Consider the following 20,712-nt stretch of genomic DNA (forward strand, 5'->3'; position numbering starts at 1 on the left):
CTCTGAAAAAGCAGTTACTTTAGTCAAACACAACATTACAATTTGACCAAGGAACAAGTCCAACTTCTTGTGAAAATAGAGTCAAATATTAAATTGAAATCATTCTGAATTCACAATTCTCTTAATGCAATCTGTAATTTTACGTTCTTTAGGATTAAAGACAAAAACACATATTTTCGGTAACTTAAAATATTATTCTACACCTATTTAAAGCATTTACCAACACTATGGTTATTTTATACCACAATAATTTCAATTACCTATATGATATTAATATGATTATGATTTAATGGTATTTTATTTCTGTAATATTTTTTAATATTTTGAGAATAGAGCACAAACATTTTCCTTCTACTACACAAACTGAAAATATAAAATTTTGACAATTTTTAATTATTACAGGATATCCAGAAAATTATAATCAAAGAAAGTAGGAAGTCATAATAAATCAAAAATAAAAAAATATTTTAAAAACAAGCTATTATTAAAATGCACTAAGAAGAAAAAAATAAACCAAGGAGTTCATAATGTTGTGTAAACCCTAAATCCGCAAAACAATTGAATATACCTGTTCTATAGGTACAGGGTGATTCACTTTTTATGATTAGGACTTTAACCACAGATAGATCTCGTCAAAGTAACATCATATTGAAGTATACACTTTTTCTTCCAAAGGCGGTTTCCTTTTAGAGATACAAACTCTTGAAAAAACAGTTTTTTGGTTATTTGTTCTTTCTTAAATTATGAAAGCCATTTTATTTTATACTTAGGATGAATGAAAAGCTCTATCCATTTTACAAGTTAATGTGAAAATAGATCAATCACAGGCGTTTTTAAGGGCTCTGATAACGCCTATTTTTAATATAATTTTTCAAAATAAATATATTTTTTTTACATTGCGGTTTATTCTACAGCAAAAAGGTTATATTTTTAAATGAAATGCTTGGTTTTTGAGAAAAATGGCTTTTTATGTATTCATATATGAAATCAGGGGCCGGGTCTAGGGAGGGGGTTACGGAGGCTGTAGTCCCGGGTCTCACGAGATCGTGAGGGCCTCGGCAATATCCGACAACTTTTTTTTTTAGAATCAAACCAAAAAGTGTTTAGGTTTTGAAACTATATATACCAGTTGCTAATTACGTGACCTACTTTTTAGAATCAAACAAAAACCTATTTAGGTTTTGAAATTTAATATCATTTTTTTTTGTAATTTAGAGAGGGCCTGCATAGAGCTTGTAGCCCCGGGCCTCACCATAGGTTAATGCTGCCCTGTGTGAATGGTTAAATTTTTCAAACAAAGAAGATTTAACTACTTTACATGTTTAGCTATCAAAATTAAATGTATATGCAAAGTTTCGTGTCCGTGCTACTAACCGTTGAGGAGTGTCCTCGTGAGGGGACAATCCTCTGGCTGCAGTATCAGGTTATTTCTATCATATTAGTGTATTGTCATCAGAACTGAACAAGCATGCAAAATTTCAAAGTCGTAAGTTTAGAGGAAGTGCTTCAAAGACTTGTAAAATTTGAACTAAACATACATACTAAAAACTCATTTTAGTATATTGTCTGTCATCAGAACTCAATTTATTTAATATTTTGCTATAACTGGGTCTTTGGATTAAGCGATTTTTTTTTTTAATTTGGTACACTTACAGCAATGTAACAAATTATCAAAAAATTTACCAGAAAATTTATCACAATATTTTTGTCCGCCACTTTCCAAAAAATTAAACAACTTATACAGAGATCCAGAATGATTGAAGTGTTTGGAGATCACAGCCTGTGCCTATCTCTGTCAATAATACAGATTTTTATATGCTAAAGATGTTGTTAGAAATAGGCTGCGTTCTCCAAACGCTTCAATCATTCAGGATCTCTCTGTATATGAAGATCATTATTATTTAAAATCTCGCAAAATGATTATCTTCTTCCGAATTTATAAAACTATAACGGTTTCTGAGAAATAAACTCATTTAATACTTTGTGCAACAATATTTTGCTACTATGCTTTTCGTTCAAATTTCGGTAAATTATTTTTTATTTCAACACATTTAAATTTTTGCCTGCCATAGGTACCTTAAATATTATATGCGTTTTATGGTTAACAATTATCATTTGGAACAACCTTTTTGTAAGATATTTTTAATAATTCGTAATATTAATCTACATAATTAATTTTTTGAAAAACCGCAAGTAAATAAGTTATGTATAATTTCCTAATCAATAATCAATAAAACACCATTTTTTTTCTCATAGGTGAAGCTTGTTAGTTATAATAAGTGTATCATATTAAAAATAAATCAACAATGTATTGAAAAAACAAAAAAAGCATTTTATGGCCAATATTTTAATATTTATGATTCATCTTTGGCAAAAAATGTTGTTAAATGACTAAGAGGTAAAACTTTGGAAATAATGTATAAAGGCAGAATTTTTCTACATTTCTTTAATAGGTTCAATATTCAACAAAATAAGGGAATTGTGAAAAACAACTTGTAAAGCTTTTAATAAATATATTCTTCCATGTAAGACAGGAACTAAATGTTGTCTTGGGTCCTGAAAATAAAAAATAAAAATAATACAATCACAGTACCATACGAGTAGTAAAAATATTACCGTCAATATCCTAACTCTTCTGTAGTATGCACTAAAAAGTGATGATAAATTGGAAAGAAATGTAACCAAATATTGTGGATTAAATATATTCTTGCATATGTCCTTTATACAACCCTTGATAACTAATGGAAATTGTAGAATGTACACATAAAATAATTCCCATTCTTCCTAAAATTAAAGTTATTGTTAATAGTAACCTAATTTTATTTTCATTTACATTCTTCTAAAGGTGATCCAAGCATTTTAATTTCCTGTATTAAGTAATATAAAAAACTATCATACAATAATTATTACAATATCCCCCAAGGTTCGAAAGAAGTTTTAATAATTTTTGCTAAGTATTATTTTTATGAAACTATTTTTACGTTACTAAAAACCTTACACAGAAAAAATGTTATATGAATTTATTTGTTTGCTTTTCAGTGTGAGGTGTTTGGCTAGAAAAGAAAATACAATTTTAGAAAAACGTATTTTTTCCCGAAGGAGACCACAATCAAATTAAGGCTATGTTCAGTGAATGGTCGGACTAGTTCGGTCAAACTTCTTTAGTCAAACAATTCGCTGAACGGCCTTTAATAACTGTATTAAAACCTGCCTGATATTCTCAATCAGCTGATTGGGCTGACCAACAAAACATTTGTCCGCTGAACGTCTTTCACCGGTCTGGTCATTGGCTGAACACAGCCTAAATTAATTGGTCTTTTATTTCATTATATGAATAATATATACTTTGCATATGAATATATACTTTGCATGTGAAAAAATCTGAGAATGTTCTCATAATAAAGCTCTGTTTCTATTTTCAAAACATCTGCCATGGTTCAACTGAAATATCATAAGCATATTCATTTTAAACACAAAATACTACATAAAAGTATTGTCATCTTATAGATTTGTTAAAAAAGGAGATCCTCACAGAAGTATATTCGGACGAGCACTTTTTTGCTTCTATACTGTCAACTTTTTTCACATTTTAATTACTGTAAAATTCATACGCCGATGATACGCAATTATATTGTACTTTTCTCTTACTCAAGAAAATATGTTGGTTGGTATGAATTCTATTATAGTGATTTAAATACCACTCTCCATGTCTCAAATTTGCATAAACTAGTCTTAAGTAAATAAAAAATGAATAGCCCAATAATGATAATCTTAGGTTTAGTAATCATGTGTGTAATTAGTACAAAAATCATATAATAAACACAATATTGTACGTGCGGAAGCAGTTTCTCAACAATATCAAATTATTGCCATGTGATTCGTTAATTCTGTCTTCTTCGTAGGCCCTCGGGAAAACTTGGGAAACCAGATTCATCGTGGTGACAGCTGGAGTCAATGGCCGGATGATTCTAATAGATGAATATATTCTATTTTATTTTTTTCTTTGATTTAATTTCTTTTCATTTTAGTTATCTCATTTTTCTCTATAAAGAGCTATTTGTTTTTTCTTTTTTTTTATTCGTTTCTGGTTTTTTCTTTTTTTTCCTCTGCTAAGTTTTTCTTTTATTGTTCTTAATTATATTTTTCTTCTTTCTTTTTTTTTTATTGTCCGAAGGCTCTTTTATTGCGGATCATCGGAACGGATTACGAATTAAATAAAGTTGTTAGCATACTGTAGTGTTATGTAGCTCGCATGAACGATAAAATATACAAACGCCCTTCCGAAAATACAAAATAGTTGCATTAGATATTCTTTTAACTTGCATAAATATGTCATCTGAAGCTGCTCTTAATAGCTTAATTTAAATGAAAGATTAATATTTCCATATGCCATGTTTGATTTTTAAAATAATACATACAATTTTACCCTCCTATCTGTACAACAAACTTATTAGAGACAGTGACATCTTTGTCTACTTAAAATAAGGAGATGTATACTATGCCTAAATACAGGATTCTGCAGTTTGAAAGAGGTTTTGTTTATAAAGCCTGTAAAATTTGCAATGATATTCCCACTCATATATCAAGTATCGCTCAAATCTACAAGCATTTCGAAAACTAGTCAAAAGATGGATATTTTCTAAACGTTCATTATCATATAAATTGTGCACAATACCTAGTCTTAATTGTCCATCCATATTGGCTATACTGAATCTATTAGTTCCACAGTTAGAAAATTTTCTACAAATACGAACATTTAATCTGGAGAAAGTGGGAACGAACATTTAATCTGGAGAAAGTGGGAACGAACTTGTTACACAATTCTCCTTTAAATTTTATGGGTAAAATTAAATAATAAATACTTTTACTAAAATTGGCATTTTAGTTTGCAATCTTAATTATCTTAAATCATATTTTAAATATTAGTTTTATTACTTTCTGTTAGATTGTCTTTTTTTATTATTGCTCCTTTATTTTCAACATTGTATGTTATTTTATTTCCATTCTGCACTCTCATATTGTAATTAGGTGAAAACCTGTAGAACTGACTCTTTTGGCACAGCAGTTTATTTGACTAATTTTTAAATTTTGTTCGCAAGTAGCAAAACACCCAAATAAACAAAACTCATTAAAGGACTAGAAGGTAATTATACTCACTGGTTGATTTAATACAGAAAAATCAACTTCTGTAACATCAGGATGAGCAGGATATATACCTTTCAATACCCTTTTTTCAAATTCTTTCAACAAAACTGACAACCTGGCACAGTTGTAAAAGATGAATGCAGCCCCTACAAAACAAAAATAAAAACAATCTAACATCAGTTACAGTTTTTCATAACTTTTTTTAAATAATTTGACTAGAGAGAAAATAATAATAACACTTTCACAAAAACTTAAATTTATATCTATGACATCAATTTGAACTGATTTATGGGAAAGTGGCACCACTATTTATAGACAAAAGTTTATTCTTTACAAAAAAACAAATAAGTAACATATTCCAAATACCTAATAATACTTTATAGTAATTCTATCATTCGTAGCTAATGATTTTTCTTTAATAATTTCTAATGGCAACAAACTTATGAAAATAAAATTTAATCGTAACTAAAAACAATCCGATTACTTGGAAATCAAAGTATATAAAAAAAGTAACCTGAAACTTCATGTTATATTTTTTATTATTGTTCTATATTAGATAAAAAACATGTATGTATTATTTTCTTTCACTAAAAATTTAAAAAATTAAATATTTACCTCTATTTGCTGTACGGAGATCATTTAATGTCACCTTGAGAGATTTACTGGGTTTATTGGATAACATTTCTATCGTTACACAAGCTCGTCCCAACTTTTTCATCATTTTTATAAAATAATCTTCTCTTGGTGTATTTTTTATCACCTGAACTTTATATCGATGTTCGGCCATAAGACGCATATCCAATGTTCTTTTTCTTAAAAACAGATTCCATAAATGTCGATGCTACAAGCCAAAATATACATGTACAATAATGAGAGGCAAACCCTGTCATTAAAATAAAGCAAATTAAGTATAAAAACTTGCGCCAGGGTGTAAGTATCCGTCAGTGATAATATCTATGTCTAATAATTCATAACAGACTAGAGGTAGAGTATTGCAATATTGCAAAGGCATTATCAACATAGGTATATTGTTCGTTGTAAATATGTGTTGTTTATATTTAACTATCTAAATTTAATGCTTGGTAGCTATACCTCTCACAAAGAATAAATTATAAATTCTAAAGTGGCCAACCACAAAATTTAGATTACTTACTCAAATAACTCTTGAGCTGTAGTTTTACTATCCTTTATTCCTTTTCCATTAAGCACTGGTCCACATAATATAGACTTCTGATTCTTATTTGCTGAAGTCAATGTAAGTATAACTTGAGGACCTAACTCATTTTTATTTTTCGTAGTAAATATAACAAAATTTGATGACACATCCCTTAATTCTAACATTCTTAAGGTGCTTAAATCTATTTCTGAGAACTTTATATTCTCTGCATCATGATCACAAGTTATAACTATTTTATTTTCAAAAATATCACTTGAACCGTATGTATCATTTTTATATAATACATCCATTATTACTGACTTATACAAAGATGAGGATCTTTGGAAATATAAATGTACATCATTGTCATTTATAGTAATTCTTTCAATATTCATTTGATAACTTTTACATTCCTTTTTTAATTCATCAATTTGTGCACTTAATTCATCATCTCTTCTAATATATTGGAATATATTAGCAATATTAGTTTGTCCTATTTCATTTCTATGTATTAGATGATACCAATTTTTAATATTCAGTGGAAAACTAATTTCGCCCAATTGATCCAATTTTCTTGAATGTTTTCTGATGATAGTGGCATCGTTTTCTTTAAGTCCAGTTAAAAATTCTAACAAATTGGTAACATATTTTTCTAAAATAGAAACATTCGCCATCATAATATGATATTATAACCTACAAATTTAATTAGTGTCACGGTTGACAGTAATGAAGTATTGTTAAATTATACCAACGATTAGACAAGAAATGTACTAGAAATGAAAGTATACAAAAAAACATTAAGCTTTGCCTGTTTAGCGTTTTCCATTGGTCAGTTCTTATACAAGGTATTCCACAAATAAATGTAAAAATTTTTACTGCACAACTCATCGAAAGATTGTTTACTATTTTTTTAAACTTAATTTTTAAGATTGCCAAAAATTTAAAATTTTTATTAACCACAAAAATTTTGATAGTGAATCATTCCACAAAACATTTGCATACATTGATAGAGTTATTTTTGGATACAAATATAGGACAAAAATGTGTTTATATTTTTCAATTCAACTAAAATTTTATGTAACGTTTTATGTAAACTAAAAATAGGTTTCATGTCATTTACTCAAAACTTTAATTTTATGATAATTTTAATAGAATTAGTTAACAATACAAAACATTTCAATAAATCTCAGGCGTAGAAATTCTGTTTAAAAAAAGGGGCACCGACTACACCCAAGGATTTTATACAAAATCCTTGGACTACACCCGTCTACGCCACTTGTGGTTGCAATGGATACGCAATTTAATTTCGTTATTACTTGCTATTTTTTAGATATCAAAAAAAAACTGTAAAAAAAATGGATTCTACTTCCTGTATGTCTTTATTGTGTTCGAAATCAAGTCCTCTTTCAACTATTAAAGTTAGTATGTAAGCCTAAAAACTATTTTTTATTCATTTGTACCACAGATTTGTACCCAATCCCCAATCTAGGGTAGGTATAAGAGAGCGCATTCGATTTAATTGGTCTACCCGCTTATAAACAGTTTGGAAAAACTTCTCCCAATGTTTGTTTAGTACAGGACTAAACAAAGTTCTAATCTAATCCTTTCTGAATAGGGAAGAAGTAATTTAAATTCACTCTCTTTCATCCGAACACGCAATCCACCAATCCAGTGCTGCCATCGACATTCAGATTTGAGTTGAGATGTCAACGTCAACGTTGTTAACTAACTAATCAAAACTAAATCCAAATGCAAAAATGTCGTGACAGTAGTTGTTTGAACGTGGTTGTTGTCGGAGTTTTTGAATTGCTGTACTCGGAGAAATTGAAGGTGCCAAAATGTTACTAAAATGTTTATATTTAATAACATATTTAGTACTTCTCACAAATTTAGTTAATGCTCAGTTATTAGAAGGTATTTATTGTGGAAAAGAAAATTGTTATGATGTGTTGGAAGTGACCAGAGAGGCCACAAAAAATGAAATATCAAGAAATTACAGAAAATTGGCACGCCAATATCATCCTGATTTACACAGGACTGCCGAGGCAAAAGAAATAGCGGAGGAACAATTCAAGAAAATTGCAAATGCATATGAAATATTGAAAGATGAAGAATCTCGATCAGATTACGATTATATGTTAGATAATCCAGATGAGTACTATGCTCATTATTATAGATATTACAGAAGAAGAGTAGCACCAAAGGTAGATGTAAGGATAGTTTTAATTGTAACTATTTCTGTAATATCCGCTGTACAATATTATAGCGGATGGCAGAGATATGACACTGCTATAAAATATTTTGCTACTGTCCCAAAATATAGGAATAAAGCACTTGATATAGCTAAACAAGATGGACTTTTATCAGGCGATAAGAAAATTAAAGGGAAAAGTAAAGTGTCAAAAGAAGAAACAGAATGTATTATTAAAAAGGTAATAGAAGACAAAATGGACATTAAAGGTGCATATGCTAAACCTAAAATAACAGACATTCTCTGGATCCAGTTAGTAATTTTTCCTTATACCATTGTAAAATATATTTGCTGGTATCTATCTTGGTTCTGGAGGCACACTTTATTAAAACAGCCATATAATGAGGAGGAAAAACTTTACATTATAAGAAAATATTTAAAGATGGGCCAACATCAGTTTGATAGTCAGGAAGATGAAAAAATACAAGAATATTTAGATAGGGAGTTGTGGATAAGAGAGAATTTTGATGAGTGGTTTAAAAAAGAAGAGGAGAATGCCAAAAGGTTATTAGCAGAAAATAATAGATATAAACAATACCGCCGGTACATAAAAAATCATGGGGTGGGACGGATGACATTTGACGATTCTTAAATTTTTATAATTCATTTTATAATTTTATTTTCAACATGACACAAGACTACTGCATTCCTACATCTTAGTATTATTTAGATATGCAATATTGCAGAGAGGAAATTAAAAACAAAAAAAAAATCATTTTCTCATTCAAAGTACTTACTAAATTAATGTCTTTCTTTTTCTGCATTAATTTATTTCTATCTTTTTGTGCAGTATACATAAAAAAATTATATTTTTTTAAATCCAAGGAAGTAGAAAAAGTGTGGTTCAATAAATATCTACTATTTAACCTCTATTAATATTTTTATGTTAAATAATAAATGGTTTTGTGAAAGTTGTCAAATACTCTTAAATTTCAATTTTTATATTAAGAAAATTCACAATATAATTTTTTCAGCAGGAAATCCATTTTTTTTTTCTTTCAAAGAGAAAGTTCATCAATTGTTTCAATTTCACATTTACGTCAAATGATTTACTTTATTAAACCGCGACTAGCCAATGCTGTACACCACAAACATTTATTAGAATAACTGTTCTTGTTTTTTTTACAAAGAGAAATCAATTTAATTTCTGTGTTGTATAATTATTAACTTTTAACTCTGTTGTAAACTGCTATATTCCATATTACAAATCTATTTCATATTTGAAATAAATCGTGTTAAAATATTTGTTGTCTGTTGTTATTTATTTATTAAAGAAGAGATTTTAGTTTTGCTTTTTATTTGTTATATTATTCCTACATAATTCGAGGCAGATTATCAAAAATATAGGCATAACAGTTTTTTTTTTCATATTGTTTTATTTGATATATTCTTATTAGGTACACAGTTTCAGACAGATTTTCTGATTTTTTTTTTACTTTCCTACTCTTGAAATTTTTTATTTCCTAATATGAATGTTTAGATTTGATCCAGAACACCATGATTAAATTTTAATTCATTGCTTTTACGGATTATATTTTTAAATACAGACCGAAGTGCCAATGATTTTTTTAAGGGTATTTTTTTGTGGTTATTAGGGATTTTTTTGAAAATCGCTATAATGGAGGCTAAAATTTTATTTGTTACTGTTAAAAAAATTCAGTGTACCTTGAAGTACTCAAAAATAAGAGTAAAATTGAGAAATGTTTTAAAAGGCACGATAATTAAAATAAGGATCACTTTTGTATGTTCATATTAACTGATAATATCGAAGTACTCTGTATAAAAATAAAGAAATAATTTTCTTTGTTTTCTCTTTCAGTTAGTTACCATAATTTTTTACCTTTTTTGTTTACCATTTTCAAGTAATTATAAGGCGTAATAATATAATATATACTTATATAATTTAAAGTAACAAATATTAGCTTTGTTTTTGAAACACTACTTATCTTTAGTAGAAATGACAAGTAAAGCCTAATGACAGAGCTTTGACATGAATATAGTTACAGAAGTGTCCGATGCGATATAGCATAAATTATACCATCTATTGAAAATCCCTCAAAATTAATTCACAATCCTAGCAATATACAGTATGTCCACGGTTAGAGGGGAAAAAAGGGAAAATATTTCTATTTTATTTTACAAGAAAAAAGCATTCTTGATTAAAATTTTTGTTTCTCTTTAAAATGTGGAGAACTTTTATCTTGCATGTACATGGTGATCAGAAAACCGGTAAATATAAAAATCGTTCAAGAATAAACTGCCTTTGTTTTTAACAATACAGAAATATGTTGTTATGGAAAGTTGCTTAGAATTGAAATCTATATTATAATTTCAATTTGTGTATGAATCGGCCTATTTTGATAGAAACAGACAATCGAACATTTTTATTGTGTATTTTACAAGAAAAAGGCATTCTTGATAAAAATATTTGTAAATACTCTAAACTAAAACAGTACTTTCTAAACTTTCTTAGATAAATAAAAGAGAAAACTTTGCTTTTTTGCTACAGGGTAAACACTGAACCACGTATGGCATGCACCGAACTTCAATGGCAAATTCTGAGCCATACATTGAAAAACATTTCCCATAAATTTAACAATTTTTTTCATTTACTTTAAATGAGTGTCTACAATAAATGAAAGACAATTGTCAGATTGTAAACATGAATACATCAGTTCATCTGAGTAATAAAACAGATTAAAAAAATAAAAATATAACATAAAAATATATTACATGGCATTCCTCTTTCTATGCTGTTGTAAGAATCCTTTCTTCTTATGTTTCTGAAAAAAAAAGAAATGCTATCAAAATTACAATTTGATTACCATTTGCAGTACCATCCAACGGGTTTAAGTTGATAAAAAATAATAGTTTTCTTGAAATTAAGCCTCAATTACTTACATTATTTTTTTGAAAAAATAATGTAGATTCTTTAGACAACCTTTTGTATGATAAGCCAGATTAACTTTTTTTGTGTCTGCATTATCTGCATTATTTTTTATTTGAAATGTGGTCGACTTTACCCCTCATTGTGGGGTAAAGTCGATCACTTAGAAACATCGAAAATCGACTTTGCCTGTGATGGGTGAAGTCGATCACGAAATATTAAAAAAATATATTTTATGGAAAAAAAACTTTAGAAGTATAAAAATATCCTTTATTATAAGTCTTACACAACCTTTAGTTTATAGGTCAAATAAAATAAAAAACATTCTCAGGGATAATATTAATGAAAATAAGAACTTTCTTTTAAACTTAACTAAAAGGAATAACAAAAACTGGATAAAAGTATGATTAATAATTAACAGTTGACTATTGAAGAAGAATATCCACGTCCATCACTCTTTTCCCCATGCCGTAGTTTACTCCCGTATTGGCCTCGTTGACATGACAACCGCCGCAAACAACGCTTCAAAGAGAAGCAGAGTACAGACTGATTTCGATCTGCGTCACTTACATATACTATACGTTGTATGGTACGAGGTTGATGTTCGCGTTCAACGAAGGCAATTTTTTTTTAGAAGGCGTTCACCAAGCTATTATTCTGTTTATTTCTGCATATTACAAACACAATACATTTTGAATATAGAATTATACCCAAGTTATAAAATTTATATAAAATTAAAAATAATTTTAAATTGTACAACCAAACAGAAATTTTAGGTGAAGCGGTGCGTCACCTGACGAGCCACCACTGTTCTACACCCTTTGGTTTGACATACTGAGATTTTTTTTTAATATTAATTTAGGTAGAAAAACTGTAAATTGCAGAAGTACGAAATTGTTCATTTCTCAATATTAATTTAGAAAAAATTAAATGAATAAGAAATAAATAAAATACAAGCAGTCCCCGAGTTACTTTGTTTCGACTTAAGTCATTTGAAGTTGTGCGAACAATATTTTAACACCAGTCCTCAATTAAATGTCAATGATTTCGAGATATGTTATGGGCTATTTCACTTGTGCGGTCATCGGTGTTGCAAGCCTTTGGATATTTACAGAATGACATGAATATTTTGAAGGAACATGATCCAAATTTTGAAAGAAATTGTTAATAACAAAATTATTACTTCCCGTCAGTGTTATGGAGAAATGTATGGAAACAGCAAAAAGAAATGAAGCACACTCGAATTGATAAATTTTTTAATCCAATGGTTTAGTTTTTATTATGGTTCTTTCTATGTTTTCATTTGTGCAATAAATATGTACCAAATACATGGTTTGTTTTATAAATAAAGTATGATTATTTAATATTAATATGTAGTTTTTTACATTATATGTTCTGACAGAACCTAACTCCTTCACTTTATATAGAAGTGGATGAAAAAAGTTAGTCGACTTACATCGGTTCGATTTACATGAAAATCAATGTACGTTATTTCGCCGAAATGTGAACTACTTTCCGTTTTCATAGTGTTAAACACGTCGATTTCGTGCCAAAAATGAGTATCTGCAGACAATTTTACTGCACTAATTTATTCAAAAGAAATCTGCAGTTATAGCACACATAATCGACCATGCGACCATGCTCTGTCGCAAACAACAGGCAAAGGTTGGTTTACATGCTTCAAAAATAATGATTTTGATGTTGAAGATAAAAAACTCTACAACGCACAAAAACAGTTTGAAGACAAAGGCCACGGTCAAACTAGTATGTCTGCAGACATGGTAAATGCGGCAATTGAAAGAGGAGGCTTCACGCTACACAACTGTCGATTGTATGACTGGCGCATACGTAGTAACATCAGTCTCATTATTTTATAGCCACATCACGTACATTGAACCACTGGTTTTATAAACAAGGCTTGTCACACTATATGTACAGGATGAAAATTTAGTGCAATATTGTGGAACGTTTTCACACTATTACATCCGGAGGAATTCTCAAAATTATAAAAAAATCTGTGCAATAATTTGCTAAAACTTCCTTAAATTAGATCTGACATATTTCAACTAATTATCTACTACTGTTTTTAGAAATATTTTAGTAACCATTTTTTCCTTATGGACGCCATACTTATTGGATATGAATAAATAAAAAAAAATTGTGAGCATCAAAATTCATAAAATATCGATCTATTCTGGAATTCGTAATTTTCATTTTTTCATTTAACCTTATGGAAATCCAATATATTTAGCAATGCAAGTGCACAATATTTTAAATATTACTTGAAATATTTTACATCCGATTTCTGGACAAATTTCAATATGTCGTGCAACTTTTTTAAAATTTGAGTTACTCTATATTAGATAACAATATTCCTGTAGTCTCTATCTAAGAAAATTATGTTTGTCATCTTACCTCCCATTGCTCCATACCAATACAAGTTATCACTTGTGTGTTAATACCACCCCCATCTCTAAATTGCTTCAAATGTCTTTCCGTTATTGGTTTAACTATTGGCTTTCCATCTCTATCTGAAAAGTATAAAAATACAAATATTCGAAATAAATATTTTGTTCTTTTAGTTGCAGCATGAATGAAGGATTAATAAATTAGAGAATTAAAATGCAAAACAATACCTAATTTAAAAGATGAAAGATTCAGTAATTACTTATCAATGAATGTTTTTAAAACATTTTTTTAAATTAAAAATGAAAAACTGAATAGTAAACACAAGCATATATGGTATTTTTTCTTACTTAAATCCAATTGAGCTTTTCCATCCCGAACTAAAAATGCAAAATAAAACATATTTTCAACAGTATTAGCAAAACTGTCTGTGTCAATAATATAATCATAGTAACTGATGGGTTCTTCACCATTTTCCATATACTTTTCAGTTAAAACATCATGCAAGAGTTTGACAATTTCCTCTATTCCTTTCTCTTCTTTATCTAAACTGGTAACTCTTTCGGGCTCTTTCTTTTGAAGTTTTTCTTTTGGAGCTTTTACTCTTTCTTTCTTAGGCTTTGGTTCAGGCACTTTATTGAGGTCATATGTTCCATACACATAATTGTAGTCAGGTACTTGAGGTATTATATTACGGGCATCTTCTAAGAGTTTCAATAGATTATCTGGTTCAAATTCTTCACTGTCTTCTGCTTTAATACGTTGAATCTGTAAAAATGACACAACTTATACCTAAGGAATACTTAAGCATTTTATTGTATTAGCCAGTTTTGTCATAACTTTGTAAATAGTATCATTAAGTTTTAAGAAACTATCATCTTTAACAAAATACACTGCTTCATTATCACTATTTCTTTATCTCGTCAATACATTCCCCAGTAGCACAAGATATGGGCCTAATATTGGCATCATATAGGAAATATATTGAAATTAGGCCAAATATTTGGAAAATTTAACCAATACTGGTAATAATAATGGTACATAGATTCTTAAGACAAATTTAGGGGACCCGTATATTTTCTTTTTGCCAACTGGTCCCCTCTTTCGGAGTTACAGACCACTGAAATCTGCCCCTAAGAAGTTTTTTTTATATCTCAATACTATGTTGTACAAGAATCACTAAATTTGGTACAAAAGGGTTTTATAACATGTGGAATCTCACAATGTTAAGCTTTTTGGCGAGAAACCCCCTTAAGACACTTTTTCGTGGCACCCCTTGTCTTTGGAACCAGAAAAATTTGGTCGCAAATTTGATTTTTTTTTTTAAATTATTAGTTAGCTAGAAAGCCATTGAATTTAGAAACTTTTTTGTCTCTTGACATTTGTTTCCTAAAACGTAATGTTTTTAAGGAAAATGGTGAATCATGATGCATTCGATCACATTTTGACATTTTTCTCGAAAACATTGCGTTTTACGAAAAAAAGAATAAAGAGACACAAAGCTTCTAAATTTAATGGCTTTCTAGTGGACTGATAATTTTTAAGAAATTTAAATATGTGACCAAATTTTTTTGGCTCCAAAGACAAGGGGGCCCACGAAAAGGTGTTTCAAGGGGGTTCCCCGCTAAGAAACGTAGCACCATCAGATTTCGCATGTCATAAAACCCCTGTGTACCAAATTTAGTGATTCTCGTACAACAGGTTTCTGAGGTATAAAAAAAAAAGACTATTCTTAGGGGCGGACTTCAGGGGGCAGCAACTCCGAAAAAGGAGGCCACTTGGCAAAAATAAAAAATATGGGCCCCCTAAATTTGTCTTAAGAATATGTGACTAAATTTTGTTGCATGAATTTCGGGACACCCTGTATAGTTGCAATATACAATATACAACCAGTAGATTAATGTCGGTCCCAATTGCCTCCTTCATTTAGATGTAGTTACCCAAGTGTTTTTTGTGTATTTTGAGCTGCAGAACACGAATTTTTTGGGTAGAAGTTTGCCCGGATGTCGATAAGTTTTTTATTAACAAAAAAACTTGCAAAATACTGAGAACTTAGTTTTTGGCAAAATAAGTATTTTCTTGTTATTTGACCCATTTTAAGAAGAAAATGTCTCTTGCAATTTTTTTGTTAAACGCATAGTTTTCCAGATAAACGCCGTTAAAAACTCGAAAAATGCAATTTTTGCGATTTTCAATTGTTAATAACTTTTGATTGAATAGGTATTTTGTAATGCTGCTGACGGCGTTTGAAAGTTCATGTTAAATACTACAAGTTATGAGTAATTGCAGTGTGAAAATTTGTTTTTTCCACTGTTATTTGAAGCTATAAACAAACAGCGATTGAGCATTCAGAAGGGTGCGCCGCCATGTATGTAAGAGAGCGGTTGCCTTCTTACAGGCGTTTAATACACGATCTTGACGCGTACTCTTCATTTCTAGACCAAAGAAACGATGAAAACTGAACGAAACATTAACAATTTAATGAAAAATTGCAATATTACAATAATTAAAATTAAAATTTTTTTGACAAATAATGCAAAGATCTGATTTAATTAAGCTATTCATCTTGTAACATGAACGTTAATAATTCTACATCTTCAGTGCAATTTTGAAGCGCGACTACAAACAAATTTTAAAAATAAATGAAAATCGTTTAAAACAAAATGCATTAAAAAGGCGGGGAAAATTTGAAATATCAAAGATATAATGTTTGAATTCTAATTTGCTTTGTAAACATTATTATACGATTTATATGAAAAAAATTAGCGAAATTATATTAGTTTTATTTATAAACGATAATAAAAAGGTTTATACTTGTATTAAAAGTGTAACATCGTATAATTTAGGTGTTTTTATAATTATTATTTTATAAACTTGTATAATAATTTTAATTATTGTAATATTGCAAATTTTCATTAAATTGTTAATGTTTCGTTCAGTTTTCATCGTTTCTTTGGTCTAGAAATGAAGAGTACCTACGCGTCAAGTTCATGTATTAAACGCCTGTAAGAAGGCAACCGCTCTCTACATACATGGCGGCGCACCCTTCTGAACGCTCAATTGCTATTTGTTTATAGCTTTAAATAACAGTGGAAAAAACAAATTTTCACACTGCAATTACTCATAATTTGTAGTATTTAACGTGAACTTTCAAACGCCGTCAGCAGAATTACAAAATACCTATTCAATCAAAAGTTATTAACAATTGAAAATTGCAAAAATTGCATTTTTCGAGTTTCTAACGGCGTTTATCTCGAAAACTATGCATTTAACAAAAAAACTGCAAGTGACATTTTCTTCTTAAAATGGGTCAAATAACAAGAAAATACTTTATTTTGCCAAAAACTAAGTTCTCAGTATTTCGCGAGTTTTTTGTTAAAAAACTTATCGACATTCGGGCAAACTTCTACCCAAAAAATTCGTGTTCTGCAGCTCAAAATACACAAAAAACACTTGGGTAACTCCATCTAAATGAAGGAGGCAATTGGGACCCCCCTGGCTACAGGACTATATTGTCAACTAGTATTACAAAATCTGTTGTTTACAATTTGGCCAATATGTGGAAAAAATGTTTTTCCAATATATTTGTGCTGCTGGAGTTGTTTTACTTACCAACACAATTCATTCATGCCAAATATTGTCACCTCTTTTTCAGAAGCGTGAAAACTGTATTTTTTTTCAAAATCAATCATATTTTTTGCATTAACTGCATAATTTCTTTTTTACAATGTCCGTTCATGTCTGTGATTTGATTTCTTTTATTTATGTAACTACTAATATAGAGAAATCAAATTTTTAAAGTCAAATGCATATTCTATATTGACAATGTACTTTTCCTCATCTCTAACTTTATCTCACTTAATTCTGCAAATTTTTTATTGAATTTTTTTGTATTGTACCTAATTGTGTAGTTAGTCAACAAAAAGATGGCATAAGGCACCAAATAAATATTTGTCTATAGTAGTAGAAGTATGATCTTTTAGATCAGGGATGCACACACAGCTTTTTGTTAATTAGCTGGCACATATTACCACCATAAATACAGCAGTTACGAGCCGCCCCCTATAAACAATAGATAATACATTTTTTTTATTTTCCTTGCAATACAAACTTCAAAATTCGAAAGCTTAGTTGCTTATTTGTGGTAATCGAGAAACGTAATTTTTTTAAAGGATTTGACCATGCCAAATACAAAATGAGATAGATTTCATTTTATTGGATCCTTTTCTGGGGTGACCACGACTGAAGAATTCATCACAAAATCCGCTGATGTATTAAATGATAGCTGTCTGAAGATATGTGGGTATGCTGACAATCTAAACATCTCAATAAGAGACCAAGTCTACTAAATTTTACAAGATACTTCGAGAATGGAAAAGCTATCTGCTTGATCGATGCCATGTTAACAGTCAACTAAAAATCCATTGGAGCTTAATTTTCTTGTTGTTTTATAATGTAAATTAAATATGGATTCATTATTTTCCAAAAAGAGGCAACAGTCCAAAGTATGGAGTTTATACAAGGAGTGAAGTCTCTTATGGGCCGCACATACAAATTCCGATCCCATTTTATGGCCCAAAGCAAAGTTTAAGGCATCGCTGTTGTAGCGCTGATGCACTGAAGAGTCTAGTAACAAAAATGCGTTTACAACGTCAAACGCAATAATAAGTGGAAGGACTTATTTAATATTTATTAGGAAGTTAGTAAAAAATAAAAGTTACGCTTATATAAATAAACATTGTCATTTTACATTTCTTGCACATCTTTTTCATACTCTACTTAATTACATCAGCGCCACCAAATAAAGTGCTCTGTGACTGTGGTCAATACGCCTGCGGGCAGGTTTTAGGCTGTTGTACAATATTTGCTGCATTTGATACCAACAATTTCTTGCCCTTCCAAAATAAAAATAAATTGGTCATTGCAACTGATTATTTTGCCAATTTAGACAATACACATTACACTGAGGGCATCAGTTAGAAAGTTGGTCTAACTGCAAGGCGGATAAATTGAAAAATTAAAAAAAAAATCTTATTTTCATTGTTAGGTCGACAATAGTCCTTTTAAGGAAAAAAGGACTATGCATGGTTTACCTACTTTAGTAGGTATTTTTACTTACAATTCTATTTGTAAATTCACTTTGTTCGTAAGTTGACGTGAACACATCCACAGCTTCTATGCATTTTTTTAAAACACTACTAGCGGATGACAACACTAAACAATCTAATAACGTTTCGTCAGCATACTGCACTCTGTCGTCGATCTTCCACTCTGTGTCTAAATTATTTGCTTCTCGTATAACTTCCCCCAATTCATTTACTGTTTGTAATCCAACATCCTCAGTTTCTTCTGAAAAATTTAGTAGATATAGTAGTTAAATTACAAAATTAATGAAATAACATAAAAGAACAAACTCAGTGTTAACAATTATATTTTAATGTATCAATTATACAGGTATTTATTTTCATTATGAAATTAAGTAGATACTTACGTATTCCTTCAACTTTATTGAGTAAATTTCTATAAGAGAGTTTTCTCTGTTGCGGAGTTCTCCTCATTATTAAATAATCATTCTCTTGGTTTTCATCCTGAAAATAATCCATGCTTCATTGAAGTTATATATTAACCGAATAAACGGTAAAAAAAAGCTTAAATAAACTAATAAAATTATATATTTTATTTCGTACGCAATTGCCGCTAAAATCAAATTGAGGTTTGAGGTTACAATTAGTGATGGGAGATTTCGAGTGAAAAATCGAGTGGTACTCGATTATTGAGATCACTCGAGATATCTCGAGATGTTTACTCCCACCACTCGAGTGATTATTACCCTACGGTTGCACCCCAAAATGTTAGTGCATACTGCAAATAGTCACTGATTGCGTAACCTTTTTTTAGAATAAAACGAAAAAGTGGTTAGGTTTTGAAGTGCGTGAGCTTTTTTTTTTTTTTCAGCGGCGCACAAATATNAGGCCTGGACAGCCTTCGTAGGTGGGCCCCATCCGTCGTCTACCCCGACCGCAAATGCGGCCGGTGTAGGCGCTTTGTGGGACCTCCTTTTGTCCTGGCTGGGCCCCGCCGGCTAGGGCCCTTTCTTCTGGCGCTCGTCTTGCTTCGCCGGCTCGTCTGTGTAAACCCCGGGGATGGTGTCATGTTTATGTGTGGTATGGTTGGGTAGGATAGTGCGGCTATGCAGGGTGGGATGCGCTTTGCTAATGTGGCCCTTAGGCTAGCGCGGTAGGGGAGGGGTAAGGAGGGTATGGGGGTGTGTATGTGTGTGTGTCGTTGTCTTCGTTTCTTGATCCTGGCTGTCTCTGAAACAGAAAAGGTTAGCGGGCAGGGGGGGAGATGTCGTTGGGGTGGTCACCCAGGGGTCAAAAAGTTGGTGTCTAGTTCGGCCAAACTTCTTTAGTCAAACAATTCGCTGAATGGCCTTTAGTAACTGTATTAAAACCTACCCAATATTCCTAATCAGCTGATTGGGTTGAACAACGAAATATTTGTCCGCTGAACGACTTTGACGGTCCGACCTACGACCATTCGCTGAACACAGCCTAGCAAAGGTAATTTCGAAAACAATGTTGCCAATATTAAAAATTAAAATGTAATATTAAATTTATGACCAATGAAATCAATAAGGAAAAATAAGAAAAGAAACAAATAGATAATTAGATATTTTCTACAGGCCACAAACTGTTTTTACATTTTAAGATAACTAAATATATAAATTATATTCTCACGTAAAACTTTTATAAGGGTTTTACTTTACTTACCAATCACGGACACCTTTTCTGATTATTTTTGTTTTTTGTTATTTTGACGCTTGACGCTTGTGTCAAGATAACAATAATCTTCGAGTTTTATTTA

At 30.2% G+C, this 20,712-nt stretch overlaps 3 protein-coding genes across 6 annotated transcripts; 1 reads left to right on the forward strand and 2 right to left on the reverse strand.

Annotated features, from left to right (window-relative positions):
* Positions 1 to 2,436: 2,436 nt before the first annotated feature.
* On the reverse strand, positions 2,437 to 6,393 carry LOC108905668 (DALR anticodon-binding domain-containing protein 3). Its single transcript, XM_018708639.1, has 5 exons — positions 6,299 to 6,393; positions 5,761 to 5,986; positions 5,158 to 5,291; positions 2,617 to 2,784; positions 2,437 to 2,556 (listed from the first exon to the last, which is right to left on the reverse strand). The coding sequence occupies exons 2-5, from the start codon at positions 5,939 to 5,941 to the stop codon at positions 2,437 to 2,439; spliced, it is 603 nt and encodes a 200-aa protein (XP_018564155.1). The 5' UTR covers positions 5,942 to 5,986; positions 6,299 to 6,393.
* Positions 6,394 to 6,828: 435 nt separating this feature from the next.
* Positions 6,829 to 20,655, reverse strand: LOC108905667 (non-structural maintenance of chromosomes element 4 homolog A). 4 transcript variants are annotated; one of them, XM_018708637.1, is made up of 8 exons: positions 20,619 to 20,655; positions 20,304 to 20,399; positions 19,337 to 19,433; positions 18,965 to 19,194; positions 14,196 to 14,613; positions 13,855 to 13,970; positions 11,286 to 11,335; positions 6,829 to 6,953 (listed from the first exon to the last, which is right to left on the reverse strand). In XM_018708637.1, the coding sequence occupies exons 3-8, from the start codon at positions 19,401 to 19,403 to the stop codon at positions 6,911 to 6,913; spliced, it is 924 nt and encodes a 307-aa protein (XP_018564153.1). In that variant the 5' UTR covers positions 19,404 to 19,433; positions 20,304 to 20,399; positions 20,619 to 20,655; the 3' UTR covers positions 6,829 to 6,910. The 4 variants fall into 4 exon arrangements, with proteins under 4 accessions (XP_018564153.1, XP_018564154.1, XP_018564151.1 ...); XM_018708638.1 differs by lacking the exons at positions 20,304 to 20,399; positions 20,619 to 20,655 and adding an exon at positions 19,533 to 19,552; XM_018708635.1 differs by lacking the exons at positions 20,304 to 20,399; positions 20,619 to 20,655 and having other exon boundaries at positions 19,337 to 19,569.
* On the forward strand, positions 7,966 to 9,837 carry LOC108905666 (dnaJ homolog subfamily C member 25 homolog). Its single transcript, XM_018708634.2, has one exon. The coding sequence runs from the start codon at positions 8,140 to 8,142 to the stop codon at positions 9,142 to 9,144; it is 1,005 nt and encodes a 334-aa protein (XP_018564150.1). The 5' UTR covers positions 7,966 to 8,139; the 3' UTR covers positions 9,145 to 9,837.
* Positions 20,656 to 20,712: the final 57 nt, after the last annotated feature.

Source organism: Anoplophora glabripennis, unplaced genomic scaffold (genome assembly GCF_000390285.2).
Source record: "Anoplophora glabripennis isolate ALB-LARVAE unplaced genomic scaffold, Agla_2.0 scaffold156, whole genome shotgun sequence".
Classification (NCBI taxonomy): domain Eukaryota; kingdom Metazoa; phylum Arthropoda; class Insecta; order Coleoptera; family Cerambycidae; genus Anoplophora; species Anoplophora glabripennis.